Below are 15,914 nucleotides of genomic sequence, written 5' to 3'. Positions count from 1 at the left end.
TTTTTTTCCTGTGGCTGTCAGGATCCCCCAGAGGGAGTAGGGCTGTCCCCTTTTTTCTGTCTCTGAGGTATTTTGGTGGGGGCGAAGGCTTCAGGAAAAAAAAAATGGCATTGCTCTTAGTCTGCTGTGCAAATCCCCTGGTGCCATCAGAAGCTGCATCTTTCTGCTCTAGAGGCTGAAAACATCTGGCATGAATAAATTGCAATTATGAAATTAAGCCAAGAAGCTGTCCTCAACACAGATGTAAATTCAGTCACGGAGAACAGCTTCGCCTGGCTGGTGTGGGTGTCTCAGCCCACTCCAGCCATTGCGAGGTCAGCCAAACCAAGTGATAACCCCTAGCAAGTGTGGCTATTTTTTTTCAGGTCAAGCTGGTGAAGGCATGCCTTTCCAGTGTTCTCAACGGCACGGCGGTCACAAATCCAGATTCTCCAGTTCCCTGAACAGTCAACACTGGAGGTTTCTGAAGAGCAATTTGGATTATTCCAGAGAGGGTTTCCTTCCTGTAAATGAGGGTATCAGCGCCCAATCGGCAAGGGGACCTGGCCCTCTTCTTCCCTGCGAGAAACCCAAGAATCTTCTCAGAGCATCCCAGAGATCCAGAAAGATGCTAACTGAGCCACAGAGCTACACTTCGAAGCTCAGCCTGATGAGCCAAACCCGGAAGGACCAGGTTGCTCAAGTTGAGTATTGCCTCAGCCAACATCCCTTGGCGCTCTACCCAAATTTTCAAGAAAGCATTCCTGCAGAGGTAAGAACGTGCATTTCTGCCCATGTTTTCAATAGCAGCTATCATAGTCACATTTGACCACTGATGATGTTATCTAGTTTGGTAATGAAACATCTGCAATAATACACCCAAGGTCAGACAGCACCAAGGACCCTACAGTCCTCCTCCTCCTCCTCCTCCTCCTCCTCCTCCTCCTCCTCCTCCTCCTCCTCTCCACAAACACCATTCCCTTCTAGCACTGATGATAGAATAGAATAGAATAGAATAGAATAGAATAGAATAGAATAGAATAGAATAGAATAGAATAGAATAGAATAGAATAGAATAGAATAGAATAGAATAGAATAGAATAGAATGGAATGGAATGGAATGGAATGGAATGGGATGGGATGGGATGGGATGGGATGGGATGGGATGGGATGGGATGGGATGGGATGGGTTAGGAATAGGAATAGGAATAGGAATTTGAAGGGACCTTGGAGGTCTTCTAGTCCAACCCCGTGTTCAGGCAGGAAACTCTATATCATTTGAGACAAATGGTTGTCCAGTCTCTTCTTAAAAACTGTTGGAGCATTCACAACTTCTGGAGGCAAGTTGTTCCACTGATTCATTGTTCTGTCAGGAAGTTTCTCCTTAGTTCCAGGTTGCTTCTCTCCTTGATGAGTTTCCATCCATTGCTTCTTGTCCTGCCTTCAGGGGCTTTCGGGAATAGCTTGACTCCCTCTTCTGTGTGGCAACCCCTGAGATATTGGAACGATACAATCATGTCACCCCTTGTCCTTCTCTTCATAAACTTATCTAGTTTGGTAATGAAATGTCTGCATGAAAACAACCAAGGACCCCTCATTTCAACTCTGAGCTACAAATATTCTCCTTTATCGGAGAACATTCCCACCGTTTAGCTTAAAACAGTGTTTCTCAACCCTGGATACTTCAACTCCCAGAATTCCCCAGCCAGCAAGCAAGCTGGTTGTGGAATTCTGGGAGTTGAAGTCCACATATCGTCAGGTGGCCAAGATTGAGTAATACCCTTCTGATCTGTCTCATCCCATCTCCACACTCTTTGGGCTCCAAAAAGGACACTTTCTAGGTTGGAAATTTTGGGTGTCTGGCAATAAATTCTTTTGACACAATAAAGATTGCAAATGAAGTCTAATGACCTAATCTTCTAATCCTTTTTTTTTACTAAAACCTATATTTAATTTATAAGTATAATCAAGTGTTTTCCTGCCAAGACAAATCTGAGGAATGATGACTAATCTGTTTTATAAGGAGCTGTTCTGGCAGATATTTGAAGAGAAAGAGTGACCTGTACACAGTGTTAGAGAAAAGTCCCTCGACTTAGTCCATGAATGACATCAGCATAGATTTCTCTGGGTAAATTCCGTAATGGACATTTTTTTAAAAAATAAATAAAGTTTCTTGATAAGAAAAAGAAACTACTGTAAGTTTTGCTTTGCAATTGCTCTCAGACCAAGGGCATTTTTGGCGGAAAAGATGAACATGATAGTAGGATGAGAGGATAGCAGTATTCCAATATTTGGGGGGCTGCACAGAGAAATGGGGAGTCAAGCTATTATCCAGAAGGCAGGAAAAAGAAGCAATGGATCGAAACTAATTAAGGAGCGAAGCAACCTCGAACTAAAGAGAAATTTCCTGTCAGTCTGAACAATTCATCAGTGGAACGACTTCCCTCCAGAAGTTGTGGGTGCTCCGTCACTGGAGGCTTTTAAGAAGAGGTTGGACAACCATTTGTCTGAAATGGTATAGGGTTTCCTGCTTGAGTAGGGGGTTGGAGTAGAAGACCTCCAAGGTCCCTTCCAACGCTGTTATTCTGTTATTCAGGTCTAAAATTGAGGGGGGTACTAGAAGGGAAAGTAAAGGAAAATGCTCAGTGCCACCCCTTGGAGGGGGTCAAAAGAGGCAAGATGGTGGCCACAGCACTGTAATCAAGTAGCACCCCTGTGTACATTGCCCACCCGCTGGTAGTCAACTTACAACCATTTGTTTAGTGACCATTTGAAGTTACAACAGCACAGAGAAAGGGACTGACCGTTTTCCCCACTTGCAACAGTTACAGCATCCCATGGTTATGTGATCAAAATTTAGACCTTTGGCAACTGATTCCTATTTATGACAATGATAATAATAATAATAATAATAATAATAATAATAAGAAGAAGAAGAAGAAGAAGAAGAAGAAGAGGAGGAGGAGGAGGAGGAGGAGGAGGAGGAGGAGGAGGAAGAAGAAGAAGAAGAAGAGAAAGAAGAAGATGAGGAGGAGGAAGGGGAGGAGGAGGAAGAAGAAGAGGAGAAAGAGGAGGTGGAGGAAGAAGAAGAAGAAGAAGAAGAAGAAGAAGAAGAAGAAGAAGAAGAAGAAGAAGAAGAAGAAGAATAGAGCTGGAAGGGACCTTGGAGGTCTTCTAGTCCAACCCTCTGCTCAAGGAGGAGACCCTACATCGTTTCAGACAAGTGGCTGTCCAGTCTCTTCTTAAAAACTTCCAGTGATGGAGCGCCCACAACTTCTGGTGGCAAGCAGTTCCACTGGTTAATTGTCATCACTATTAATTCCAGGTTGCTTCTCTCCTTGATTAGTTTGCCCTCCATTGTTTCTTGTCTTGCCTTCTGGTGCTTTGGAAAATAAGTTGACCCCCCCCCCTCTCTTCTTTGTGGCAGCCTCTCAAATGCTGGATTACTGCTATCATGTCCCCGCTAGTCCCCTAGTTGCAGTGTCCCGGGATCATGTGAGCCCCTTTTACGACCTTTGACAAGAAACGTCAATGGGGAAGTCAGGTTCACTTAATGACCGCGTTACTAACTTAATAGCACTGATTTACTGAATCATTGTGGCAAGAAAGGTCGTAAAACGAAGCAAATCACACTTAACAACTGTCTTAGCAATGGAAAAGTTGGGCTCAGTTGTGGTTGTCAGTCAAGGACCACTTGTATACAATAGGATGGGGCTTTGATGGCAATGATGAACTTGCCACCTTGCTTCTTTTGACCTCGCCCCATGGAGATGGTGTAAACATCTCAACTGCTACGTACCCAGCAGGAGAACATCTATGAGGAGCAGGGCAATGGCTGGCTGGCCTCTCAAGGCACGATGGACCTTATCCTAGAACAGGGGTCTTCAAACTTGACAACTTTAAGACTTGTGGACTTCAACTCCCAGAATTCCTCAGCCAGCCATGCTCAACTTTAAGACTTGTGGACTTCAACGCCCAGAATTCCTCAGCCAGTCATGTTCAACTTTAAGACTTGTGGACTTCAACCCCCAGAATTCCTCAGCCAGTCATGCTCAACTTTAAGACTTGTGGACTTCAACTCCCAGAATTCCTCAGCCAGCCATGCTCAACTTTAGGACTTGTGGACTTCAACTCCTAGAATTCCTCAGGCACTCATGCTCAACTTTAAGACTTGTGGACTTCAACCCCCAGAATTCCTCAGCCAGTCATGCTCAACTTTAAGACTTGTGGACTTCAACTCCCAGAATTCCTCAGCCAGCTGGCTGAGGAATTCTGGGAGTTAAGTCCACAAGTCTTAAAGTTGCCAAGTTTGAAGACCCCTGTCCTAGAAGCAAAGGTAGCCGAGGAGATGCTGGACACCTTATCCTGCCCCGAGGGGCTGCAGAACTCAGTTAGATGAACCAAGGATCTCTTTCAGGGCCATCTTTACCTTCAGACAGAATGTACCAAGGGGTCATTGAAGAAGAGATTGGACAACCATTTGTCTGAACGGTTCTTGGACGAGAAGCGAAACATCTTCAAAGAAAAACAAGGACCTCCACTTGCTTTGTGAAAAAGCACCTTTGGGATAGTCCAAAACGGTACAGGGTCTCCTGTTTGAGCCAGGGGATGGACTAGAAGACCTCCAAGGTCCCTTCCCACTCCTGTAATTCTGTTATTCATGAATGAGAACCAAGCTAAGGACCTCTCAGCCTGGTTCCTGCACTCTAGCACACCTGTAGGCCGTGTTTCCATGGCGACCCTTGCAGAAAAAGACAGGGAAGCGTACTCATGTGTAGAGGAACCCCAGGTGAGGAAAGGTTTGGGAGTAGAAGTGGCAAAGGGTTCCCATTTTAGGGACTGTGGACTCCTCCACCACTGCTTCCCATCCCTCCTGCTCTTGCATACAGGTAATCCTCAATTTACAACCATTCGTTTAGTGACTGTTCAAAGTTTCAACGGCGCTGAAAAAGGGACTTGACCGTTTTTCGCCCTCACGACCTTTGCAGCATCCCCAAGGTCACATGATCAAAGTTCAGAGGCTTGGCAGCTGACTCATATTTATGACAGTCGCAGCGTCCCGGGGTCATGTGATTCCCCCTTTGCGACCTTCGGATGAGCAAAGTCAATGGGGGAAGCCAGCTTCACTTAGCAACTGCGGTGATTCGCTGAACGGTAGCGGCAAGAAAGGTCATAAAATGGAGCGGTACTCTCTGAACAACGGTCTCGTTTGGCAACAAAAAACTTGGGGCTCAATTGCGGTCGTAAATGGAGGACTACCTAGAGTGGGGTGCCTTCACCCCTGGAGAAGAAGCACGAGTGGGAACGACTTCCAGACTTTTCACTGATGCTTGAGCAGGGGGATGGACTAGATGACCTCCAAGGTCCCTTCCAGCTCTATTCTATTCTATTGCAGCTGCTTCTGCAGGAAAATAGTTGCCTTCCAAACAAAATGACCTCCAGCATGAATAAAGGTCAGGTTTCCTTTAAGCCTGGGTGAACTGAGGTTTTGGCCAAGTTTTATCTCCGTTCAAGGGAAGTTTCTGAGTTCAGACACCCTTGGGAAGTTGTGAACTTTGTGACGTCGACAGCCCTTGCTATCTATCTCCTAGTTGATATGGTTGGTGAATTCTCTTCTCCTCAGCTCAATACTGACAGGAAATCCCCCGGGGGGGGGGTTAATCTCGCATGGCTAAGGAGTAAATAAGAGAGGGGATTTTTTGCTGTCGTTACAACTCAAAGTACAGGGGAATAGGCTGCCACTGTTTTCAGCTAAATAAACAGAAAATTGCCTTGGGGCCTTTGCTCTTGGCACATTTTGTACTCTGGACGGAAGCGATATTTCTCTTTAGCTTGTTCCTTATTTTGAGGCTTTCATTCACTCAGTTCACAAGGAGTCTTTCCGTTTTAGGCCTTTTCCAGAATTCTCCTGATATATCCATTTGCTGTTGGGGGTTGGTTTCGGACCTAGAAGTAAGGAGGAATTTCCTGACAGTGAGGACAATTAATCAGCGGAACAACTTGCCTCCAGAAGTTGTGAATGCTCCAACACTGAAAGTTTTTAAGATGAGATTGGACAATGATTTGTCTGAAATGTATAGAGTTTCCTGCCTGAGCAGTGGGGTGGACTAAAAGACCTCCAAGGTCCCTTCCAACACTTCTCTTCTCTTCTCTTCTCTTCTCTTCTCTTCTCTTCTCTTCTCTTCTCTTCTCTTCTCTTCTCTTCTCTTCTCTTCCGTTCCATTCCATTCCATTCCATTCCATTCCATTCCATTCCATTCCATTCCATTCCATTCTATTCTATTCTATTCTATTCTATTCTATTCTATTCTATTCTATTCTATTCTATTCTATTCTATTCTTCTATTCCCTGGAAACATTTGTCTGTCCTTTGTCACTGGTCAGTTTGCACAAGAGAGAGGTTAATAAGGTGCAAGAATTGTGGTCTCATGCTGGCTGACACTGCCCTTGCATATCTCTTGCCAATTGGTTTTGAGGCAAACCTGGGTGAAATATTTATCTTCAGAAAGTCTCTTCTTTCTTTCTTTCTTTCTTTCTTTCTTTCTTTCTTTCTTTCTTTCTTTCTTTCTTTCTTTCTTTCTTTCTTCCTTCCTTCCTTCCTTCCTTCCTTCCTTCCTTCCTTTCTTTCTTTCTTTCTTTCTTTCTTTCTTTCTTTCTTTCTTTCTTTCTTTCTTTCTTTCTCTCTCTCTCTCCCTTCCTTCCTTCCTTCTTTCCTACCTACCTACCTACTTAACTACCTACCTTCCATCAAGCATGAAACTTTGGCAGCTACGTGCCTGCGTTTCAACTTGCCTTTAGATAAAGGGGGAGGGAGGTGTTACTCTCAGGTGGGTAGATGGAGAAACAAAACTTCTTCGATTCAGCTACAGAGTGTGGGAGCCTGAAGCCTTGCCAAGGACACCAGAACAGGTGTGGATTTGAAGCAGACGGTTCCCATAAGAAAGTGGACTTGTTGATGTGGATTGCATAAGACGTTGGGGGTTTGGCTGGGAAAATTATTGCTTAAGTCTATGAATTGGTGTGGGAACCTCAGAGTTAATTTTGCTTCGACATAACCATGCAGTGTATTCAATAAATCGTAAGATTTTTGGGAAAGGAATTGATCTGGAATTTTTTTTGGATTCTTGAGCTGGATGATTCCTTCCTTCCTTCCTTCCTTCCTTCCTTCCTTCCTTCCTTCCTTCCTTCCTTCCTTCCTCCCTCCCTCCCTCCCTCCCTCCCTCCCTTCCTTCCTTCCTTCCTTCCTTCCTTCCTTCTTTCTTCCTTCCTCCCTTCCTTCTTTCTTTCCTTCCTTCCTTCCTTCCTCCCTTCCTTCTTTCCTCCCTCCCCTCTCCCTCCCATTGACCCTCCACTTCCCTTCTCAGCTTTTCAGAGAAGTCATGAGAATCCTGGACCCAGAGGTGCTTCCTACTGGCCAGGAACGTGATGCCAACCTTGATGGAGAATCCTGTCCTCTGTCTACGACTCCATCCCTCTTGGAAGACAAAAGAAACAGGCAAACAAGGGCCAAACAGGTCAGCTGGTGAGTGCCAGTCCACAGATAGTACCCAGGCATCACAAACCGCAATTGTCTACTTCCCAGCCCATCATCCGCCATGATTAAGAATCACAAAGGGCTGCATTTCCGTAATACGCAAGCCATAACCAAGAAACCCAGGTTATATCCTCATGGGATGTCCCACCCACCCCTCCCCTGCTAAAAGATGTGTCCCCTTGGAACTTTTCCACTCAAGATACAGGTAGTCCTTCGCTTACGACCACAATGGAGCCCAACCTTTCTGTTGCTAAGCGAAACACTTGTTAAGTGAATTTTGCTACACTTTACGACCTTTCTTGCCAAAGTGGTTAAGTGAATCACTGCAGCTGTTATGTTACTTACACGGTTGTAAAGTGAATCTGTCTTCCCCCATCGACTTTGCTTGTCAAAAAGGTGGGAAAACTCATCTTATTGGTTGTTGTTGTTGTTGTGGGGAAAATAGAGGCTCTTCAAGAGAGTGCAAGTAGTCCTTGACTTACGACCACAACGAGGACCAGAACTTCACTTGCTAAGCAGGGCAGTTAAGCCAGCCATGTCTAACCGTATGACCTTTTTGCCACTGCCGTTAAATGAATCACTGCAGCTGTTAAGTGAATCCGGCTTCCCTCATTGACTTGGCTTGTTGGGAGCCAGTTGGGAAGGTCACAAATGGAGAGAGATCACATGACCCTGGGATGCTGCAGTGCTTATAAGTGTGAAAAATGGTCACAAATCACTTTTTTTCAGCACCGTTGCAACTGAATAAATAATACCATAAATAAGTGTTGGTTACCCAAGTGCCCAAATTTTGGCCACAGAAACTCCACAACGGTTGTAAATGTGAGGGAAATGGTCGTAAGTCTAGGACTCCCTGTGGTATGTGGGACATATAATTTACTCTTCAATACACTGGCTTCTGCTTGGCTCCTTGGCGCCATCTTGTGGTAACAGGTTGCTCAACAGTTTTCAGAGCCTTCTAGTTAGTATCTTTGAGGAACATAATTATCTCCACTTCCCCAAATGTCTGGTTTCTTTCTTACTATTCATTCAAACTAAACAAACCAGGAGAGCTAAACAAGGTTAAGACCTAGTTTGGTTTCGGACAGGAAACTAGAAATGTAGGTTAGACTGGAAGCTCAACATAATATCAAGAAAAAGTCACCGATGAGACACGACTCTTCTTTTACTATTGGCAAAGGAACGCTTAAAATGTACTTATTTATTTCATTTATCAGACAAATTTATAACAGAGTGGGAGTGTGTGGAATAAGAGTGATCTACAGATAGTCCTCGACTTATGACTGCAGCTGAGCCCAAAGTTTTTGTTGCTAATCAAAGTCAAAGGGAAAACCAGACTCATAAACTTAACAGCTGCAGCGATTCACTTAAGCAAGGAAGTTTGTAAAATGGGGGCAAACAACTGTCTTGCTTAGGAACAGAAATTTTGGACTCCGCTGTGGTCATAAGTCAAAGACTATTGTACATAAAAATCGAGTCAACTAAAAGTTATCACTAAATTGGCGCTAGATAAGAGTTAGTGGACTTCAAGAAGGGTTGACTGAACCTGGACCATTTGTGGGAACGTAACAATTCTAGGCTGATTCCTCTCTTAACCCCACCCCCGTGCTCTACCTATCCTTCTCCTGCAGTCATGGCTACCATCTTGTAGTTCTGGACCTCTCCCCATGGAAATCTTTGGTTACTGTACTTAGGAAAAGTAACTTGAAGATAAATATTCAGCGACTTAGGAAAAGTAACTTGAAGATAAATATTCAGCGATATTAATTGGTTCCAGCAGAGTGGAAATCATAAAGCTGCAGTTCAGGGCGTAGTTGATGGGAAGAACAGCTCTTTAAACATCATAGGATTTGCTGCTCGGTCAATATGGATGTGCAAATGTCTCTTACAGCAAGGATGCCGAAAACAAAGCTCCTTACACCTGGTTCTCCCCGAGAAAAGTAGCAGCAAGAGACCTGAAGGCCAGGTTGAATTACGTCCCTCCCCTCAACAAGAATATCAAGAGAGCCACCAAAGAACTTTGTGACGGATTCAATTCTCTAGTAAGTCAAACTGTTTCTATGTCGGTGTTTCTCAAGCTTGGCCCCTTTAAGGCATGTGGACTTCAGCTCCCAGAATTCCCCAAACACCATGGCTGGCTGGGGAATTCTGGGAGTTGAAGTCCACATGCCTTAAAGGGGCCAAGCTTGAGAAGCTTTGCGGGGAATGTTCTTTCCCAGGCCAGGGTCTTCTGCTCCAAAGAAACCACCCAGGGGAGTTGGACTTCAAGACCTATAATCAACCGCTAGCATCTATGAGGTTATGGGAGTTGTAGTCCAACATATCTGGACCAATCTTCAGCAGTACCTAGTTATATTTTTATAGCTGTACATCTGTTAAGCTCTTGGCTGGCAGATTTATATAAGATCTGAAGTATTTTGTAGTTTTGAAAACCAAAACTGATTCCTATCTGCTTTTTAAAAAGCAGCCTATTTCAAAACTTGTTTACCATTTTACTTTACAGATAAATAACTACAGGTAGTCCTTGACTTACAAACATTCATTTAGCGACTGAAGTTACAAGGGCACTGAAAAAAGTGGCTTGGGTCTGTTTTTCACACTTACAACCATTGCAGCATCTCCAATGGTCACATGATCAAAATTCAAATATTTGGGAACGAACTCATATTTGTGATGGTTGGCATCACGTGATCCCCTTTGGCGACCATCCGAGACGCAAAGTCAATGGGGAAGCCAGATTCGCTTAACGGCCGTGTTGCTAACTTAACCACTGCAGTGATTCACTTAACAACTGTGGCCAGGAAGGTCATAAAATGGGGCAAAAACTCACTTAACGACTGTCTTGGTGAGCGACGGAAATTTTTGGCTCAACGATGGTTGTAAGTGGGGGGGGGGAAATTCAAGAGCAAAATACAACTTTTGCTGGATAAAAAAGACGTGACTGTTTGACACTTGGGCTCAAGTCTGAGTTCCTATTTCAGGGAGGAGAGAAGTACAACATAGATGAAGACACAGTCCTAAGTATGTTTGATGCGGGTTATGAGACCACCGTCCCGATGTTTCATTCCCTTCATGTTGAGGAACTCCGTGATCTACCAATGGATCTAAAGAAGCACCTTGGGATGTTACCTTCTTGGGCTATTCGAAAGAAACCTGATCAGGAAATTGAATCCTCTAAGGTGGGTGGCCTCTAGCATGCAGGTACACAGTGCTTTGATGAAGATTATTCGTTAAACCTTAACTTAAGAAATGTACAGTACATTTTGGAAACAGGGCAGAGAAGAGCAGCTAAGGTGATTAAGGGCCTGGAGACAAAAACACATGAAGAATGGTTGCAGGATAAAATTTTATTTATTATTTCTTCTTCAGTGGGTGTTTCCTTTCTTTTCCATTTTTGGGCATAAGCCAATCTTGCTGCGGTTAAAATATGCAATAGTAAGCAGAAAGATGCTTTGATGAGTTTATCATTAATAATCCCTAATAAGAAGGTTACTGGTTTTAAATCAATTTTTTGTAATAATATTTCTTCCAACCAATTTACAGATGTAAACATTACAGATGTTATATGTAGATATGCTCTGTCTTGTCATAGAATGTATTTTAAGTTTCTGTTTTTCTTTCTGTAACATAAGGTAATACTATTAGCAGTGCTGTAGCCAGGGAAGTTGAATCATGTCCACTTTTGTTTTTAAATGTATATTTAATAAAAAAAATCAAGAAGGAGAAGGAGGAGGAGGAGGAGGAGGAGGAGGAGGAGGAGGAGGAGGAGGAGGAGGCTTGCAGGATTTGGGTTTAGCCAGTCTAGAGAAAAGAAGGACTAGAGGGGACATGGGTATCCCAGTATTTGAGAGGCTGCCACAAAGAAGAGAGTCAACTTATTTTCCAAAGCACCAGAAGGGAGGACAAGAAACAATGGATGGAAATTAATCAAGGAGAGGAGCAACCTGGAAATAAGCAGAAACTTCCTGACAGCAACAACAGTTAACCAGTGGAACAGTTTGCCTCTGGAAGTTGTGGGTGCTTCATCATTGGAGATTTTTAAGAAGAGACTGGACAGCCATCTAACTGAAATGGTATAGGGCATGGGTTGGCAACCTTGGCTCTTTCATGACCCGTCGACTTCAACTCCCAGAATTCTCAGGAATTCTGGGAGTTGAAGTCCACGAGTCAAAAAAGAGTCAAGGTTGCCTACCCCTGGTATAGGGTCTCCTGCTTGAGCAGGGAGTTGGACTAGAAGACCTCCAAGCTCCCTTCCAGCTCTATTCTGATTGATGGACTTTTGCTTGGGAGAACTGAAGACATTTAGCTTGCAAAGAAGAAACGGAGAAGTTTCATATAGGTAGTTCTTGACTTACAATCAGTATGTTAGGATGTTCCTTCCTAGAGCTACTTATGACCCAGTTTCAAAGTTCCAAAGGGGGAGGGGCACTCTGCAGTCATGTGATCACATTTTGGGAACTTGGCAACTGTCTCACATGTATGACCTTTTGCAACTAAGACATACGATGTTTCTTCGCTGGAAACCAACATTTACTTCTAGCCAAAAAGACCCATTGAATACGGTGGACTCATTTAGCAACCGCTAAAAGATTATAAAACTAGGGTGCGGTCATGTGGTGACCCGCTTAACCATCACAACATCTTGTGACTGTAATTCCAGGCTAAATTACATTTGTAAGTCAAGGACTAGCTGTATTTTTCCCTATATTCCATCCCTGTCTGCAAGGCCGCTGATGCAAACTGGAGTCAAGCAGATTCCCTACACAGTCTTTCAGTGCTCCTATTTTCTGTTGTTTGGGGAGCTATGTTCTGTACCAGCCTACTACCGGCCCTGCAGATAAGGCAGGGACAACCCCTTTACAAGAAGGCAAGAGGCTGGAACTAAGCCTGCCAAATTTATGGACACAAAAGCAAACAGAGCAAAAACAAGACACGAACCATGAAACAGGAGCTATTCAAACGGTTGCCTTCAGCAAACCAGCCCTCCCACGCATTCCCCTTTTAAACAGTTCAGGGCGTGGCTTCTCTCTGCCTTCTTCCGAGGTGCCCCATTGCCTTCCTCTGTTTACTCCTGATTGACTGCCTCTTGCATCAGGCGTCCTTGAACAGGGCCAGCTGTGGGTCATCTTCATCCACGCTGTCAGGCTCACACAGCTGGGTCTGCGTCGTAACCAGATGGGAGGGGCCTGGCTGAGGGCTCTCATCAGCAACCTCTCCAACACCCCCCTCCTCCTCCTCTGAATCGTCCGACCCAACTGCCGAACCCACAGGCTGACCCTGAATCACAACAAGCTAGTGTCGGGCGCAAAGGATCAGGACCATCCATTAAATTGCAGCACCAAACATTTTATTTTAGGCCCATCCACAAGAATCTGGTTAGCTGAAGTTCAAGATTAAATTGGGGCCAGATAAGAGTCAGCGGAATTCAGGAGAGGCTGGATTCCAACCCTTTGTGATAACGACCCCAAGCTAATGATGTGCTTAACTCTTCCTGCTCCTCTCCTACGGTGGGTGGCTGAATCTTCAGCTCCTGTGTTTGCTACCAGCAGGAAGGGAGAATAGGTCAATAGAATAGGCCAACTCATAACCTTGGAGCACATGAACCTTGACGTTTCTTCCCTCTTTCTCTTCTCCCAGGACCCTTGCCAATCCAGATGGAAGAAGATCAGATATGGGGCTTGGTATCTGGAGCCCAAGACATGGAAAAAACAGGATGTGAGTGAACCTTTAGAAAACCCCAAAGAGAGCAGCATCAAGAATTCCAGGAGGCTCTTAAGGGAAGAGGTATGTTACAGCGTTCCGTGCGCCTTTGGCGTCTAGTCATGCCGGCCACATGACCACGGAGACGTCCTCGGACAAGCGCTGGCTCTTCGGCTTTGAAACGGAGATGAGCACCGGCCCCTAGAGTCGGAAACGACTAGCACGCATGTGCGGGGGAACCTTTACCTTTTTTACTATGTTACAAGTTCCTGTTGGAAGGAAGGAAGGAAGGAAGGAAGGAAGGAAGGAAGGAAGGAAGGAAGGAAGGAAGGAAGGAAGGAAGGAAGGAAAGGAGGGAGGGAGGGAGGGAGGGAGGGAGGGAGGGAGGCAGAGGGGAAAGGAGGCAGAGGGGAAAGGAGGGGGAAAAAGAGGTGAGGAAAGGAGGGAAGGGGAGAAGAGAAAAGGAAGAAGGGAAGGGAAGAAAGAACCAAGAGGAAGGAAGGGAGGGAGGGAGAGAGGGAGGGAGGCAGAGGGGAAAGGAAGGGAAAGAAGAGGTGAGAGAAGGGAAGGGGAGAAGAGAAGGAAGAAGGGAAGGAAAGAAAGAAGTGAGAGGAAGGAAGGAAGGAAGGAAGGAAGGAAGGAAGGAAGGAAGGAAGGAAGGAAGGAAGGAAGGAAGGAGAGGGAGGGAGTCCTTATTTTAATTTTTGGATGCTTTCTGCAGGATGCCAAGCTCATACAACTTCATGGAACTCATGCTTTCCGGGAATTTCTTGTCAAAAAAGGTTATCGGATACCAGAGGTAAACTTTAAATGCCTCCCACTCACCTAGCAGTAAAAAAATTCTGTTGCTCTCCAGATGTTTCAGCATCTCTTTACAATTGGTTGTAGCCAGCACAGTCAACGCCCCAAATACCAGGAGGGCTTCAAGTTGCCATTCTCTGCCTTCTAGCCTATATTCCTCCTTTTTGTTCAAAGGTGATTGCAAAACCAAAGGCGCTCCCTTTATTGCTACTGACCTACTGCTTCTCTTACCTGCCTGGTTTTAGACCAGAGCAGCTTTCTGCTTCCCTATCCCTTGGCCCAAAGCCTTCAGCATCCTTACCCAGAGGGATCAGGGTTGAAAGCCATAGTCCATGGGTAGGCAACCTTGGCCCCTTCATGACTCGTGGACTTCAACTCCCAGAATTCCTGAGCCAGCATGCCTCAGCTTGGAAACCTCTCCCTTTCCCCTCAGCATGGCTGGCTCCGGAATTCTGGGAGTTGAAGTCCACGAGTCATAAAGCAGCCTAGGCCAGGGGCAGGCAACCTTGGCTCTTTATGACTCATGGACTTCAACTCCCAGAATTCCGGAGCCAGCATAGCTCAGCTTGGAAACCTCTCCCTTTCCCCTCAGCATAGCTGGCTCAGGAATTCTGGGAGTTGAAGTCCACGAGTCATAAAGTGGCCTAGGCCTAGGCCAGGGGCAGGCAACCTTGGCTCTTTATGACTCGTGGACTTCAACTCCCAGAATTCCTGAGCCAGCATGGCTCAGCTTGGAAACCTCTCCCTTTCCCCTCAGCATGGCTGGCTCAGGAATTCTGGGAGTTGAAGTCCACGAGTCATAAAAGAGCCAAGGTTGCCTACCCCTGCCATAGTCCATTGAACCAAGAAAGAAGCAGAATGGGGAAAAATGGATAAGGAAGAATGTAGGCACAGATAGTCCTTGACTTACAACAGTTCATTTAGTGACCATTCAAAGTTACAATGGGACTGAAAAAAGTGGCTTAGGTCCATTTTTCACACTTATGCAGCATCCCTATGGTCACCTGATCAAAATTCAGATAGTGACCAACTGGTTCATATTTATGACGGTCGCAGTGTCCCGGGGTCATGCAACCTTCTGACAAGCAAAGTCAAGCCAGGTTCACTTAACAACCATGTTACTAACTTAACAACTGCAGTGATTCACTTAACGACTGTGGCGAGAAAGGTCAGGAAATGGGGCAAAACTCACTTGACAGCTGTCTTGCTTAGCAACGGAAATGTTGGGCTCAGTTGTGGTCATAAGTCGAGGGCTGGCCTGTTTTGCAGCTTTTGAACAATGCTGCGGAGTTTTTCCCTGCTATAATTCATAAGATTGTAAATAATAGCTTTTGTTTCTGATAAGTCGCTTTCTCAAAATCCCGAGAAAGGCTCAGTTTTAAAGAAAAGGTCTATTTTTTATTTTTATTTTTATTTTTGCAATTAAAACTGTGTTCTTTCTTCAAGGGGATGACATTTGTGTCCACGTCTCTGAAATTATTTTGCCTTTGGGTCATAGCGGATTGTGTAGGTTTTTGACAGGGCCACCAGGTCTCCTGGAGATTACGTAATTGCAACCGAAGAGATTCTGCTTGGGGAAAAAAATCACCTTATCAAGCAGGTGATAACCCAATTTGTGATGGTCAGAAAAAGTTTATATTCCAGGAATCTGTTGGGGATCCTGCAGCTGCTTGGTAGCCTCCAGTCCCTTAGATAAGATCAGATTTCTAAAGTCTTTGGGTCAACAAAAGTTGGATCTCCGAAATGTGCTCCTTGGAACAAGCCGATGAAATTGTATGTTTGAATTCAGTTTTTGCAGCGGGTGCTGGAGGAACCGGATGGGCTTGAACCCAAAGTGGGGGCTTTGAAGAACACCAAGGAGGAACCCCAGAGATGCAAAGACCTCCAAGAAGATTATTAA

At 45.0% G+C, this 15,914-nt stretch overlaps 1 protein-coding gene across 1 annotated transcript; it reads left to right on the top strand.

Annotated features, from left to right (window-relative positions):
• Positions 1 to 382: 382 nt before the first annotated feature.
• LOC308670616 (protein FAM47E-like) lies at positions 383 to 15,914 on the top strand (the record flags this gene model as incomplete). Its single annotated transcript, XM_081332207.1, has 7 exons — positions 383 to 751; positions 7,344 to 7,501; positions 9,405 to 9,555; positions 10,495 to 10,692; positions 13,151 to 13,297; positions 13,935 to 14,012; positions 15,804 to 15,914. The coding sequence occupies 7 exons, from the start codon at positions 383 to 385 to the stop codon at positions 15,912 to 15,914; spliced, it is 1,212 nt and encodes a 403-aa protein (XP_081188333.1).

The sequence above is a fragment of the Vipera berus genome (genome assembly GCF_964194415.1).
Source record: "Vipera berus genome assembly, chromosome: 7".
NCBI lineage: Eukaryota > Metazoa > Chordata > Lepidosauria > Squamata > Viperidae > Vipera > Vipera berus.
This window is presented reverse-complemented; position numbering and strand designations above follow the sequence as displayed.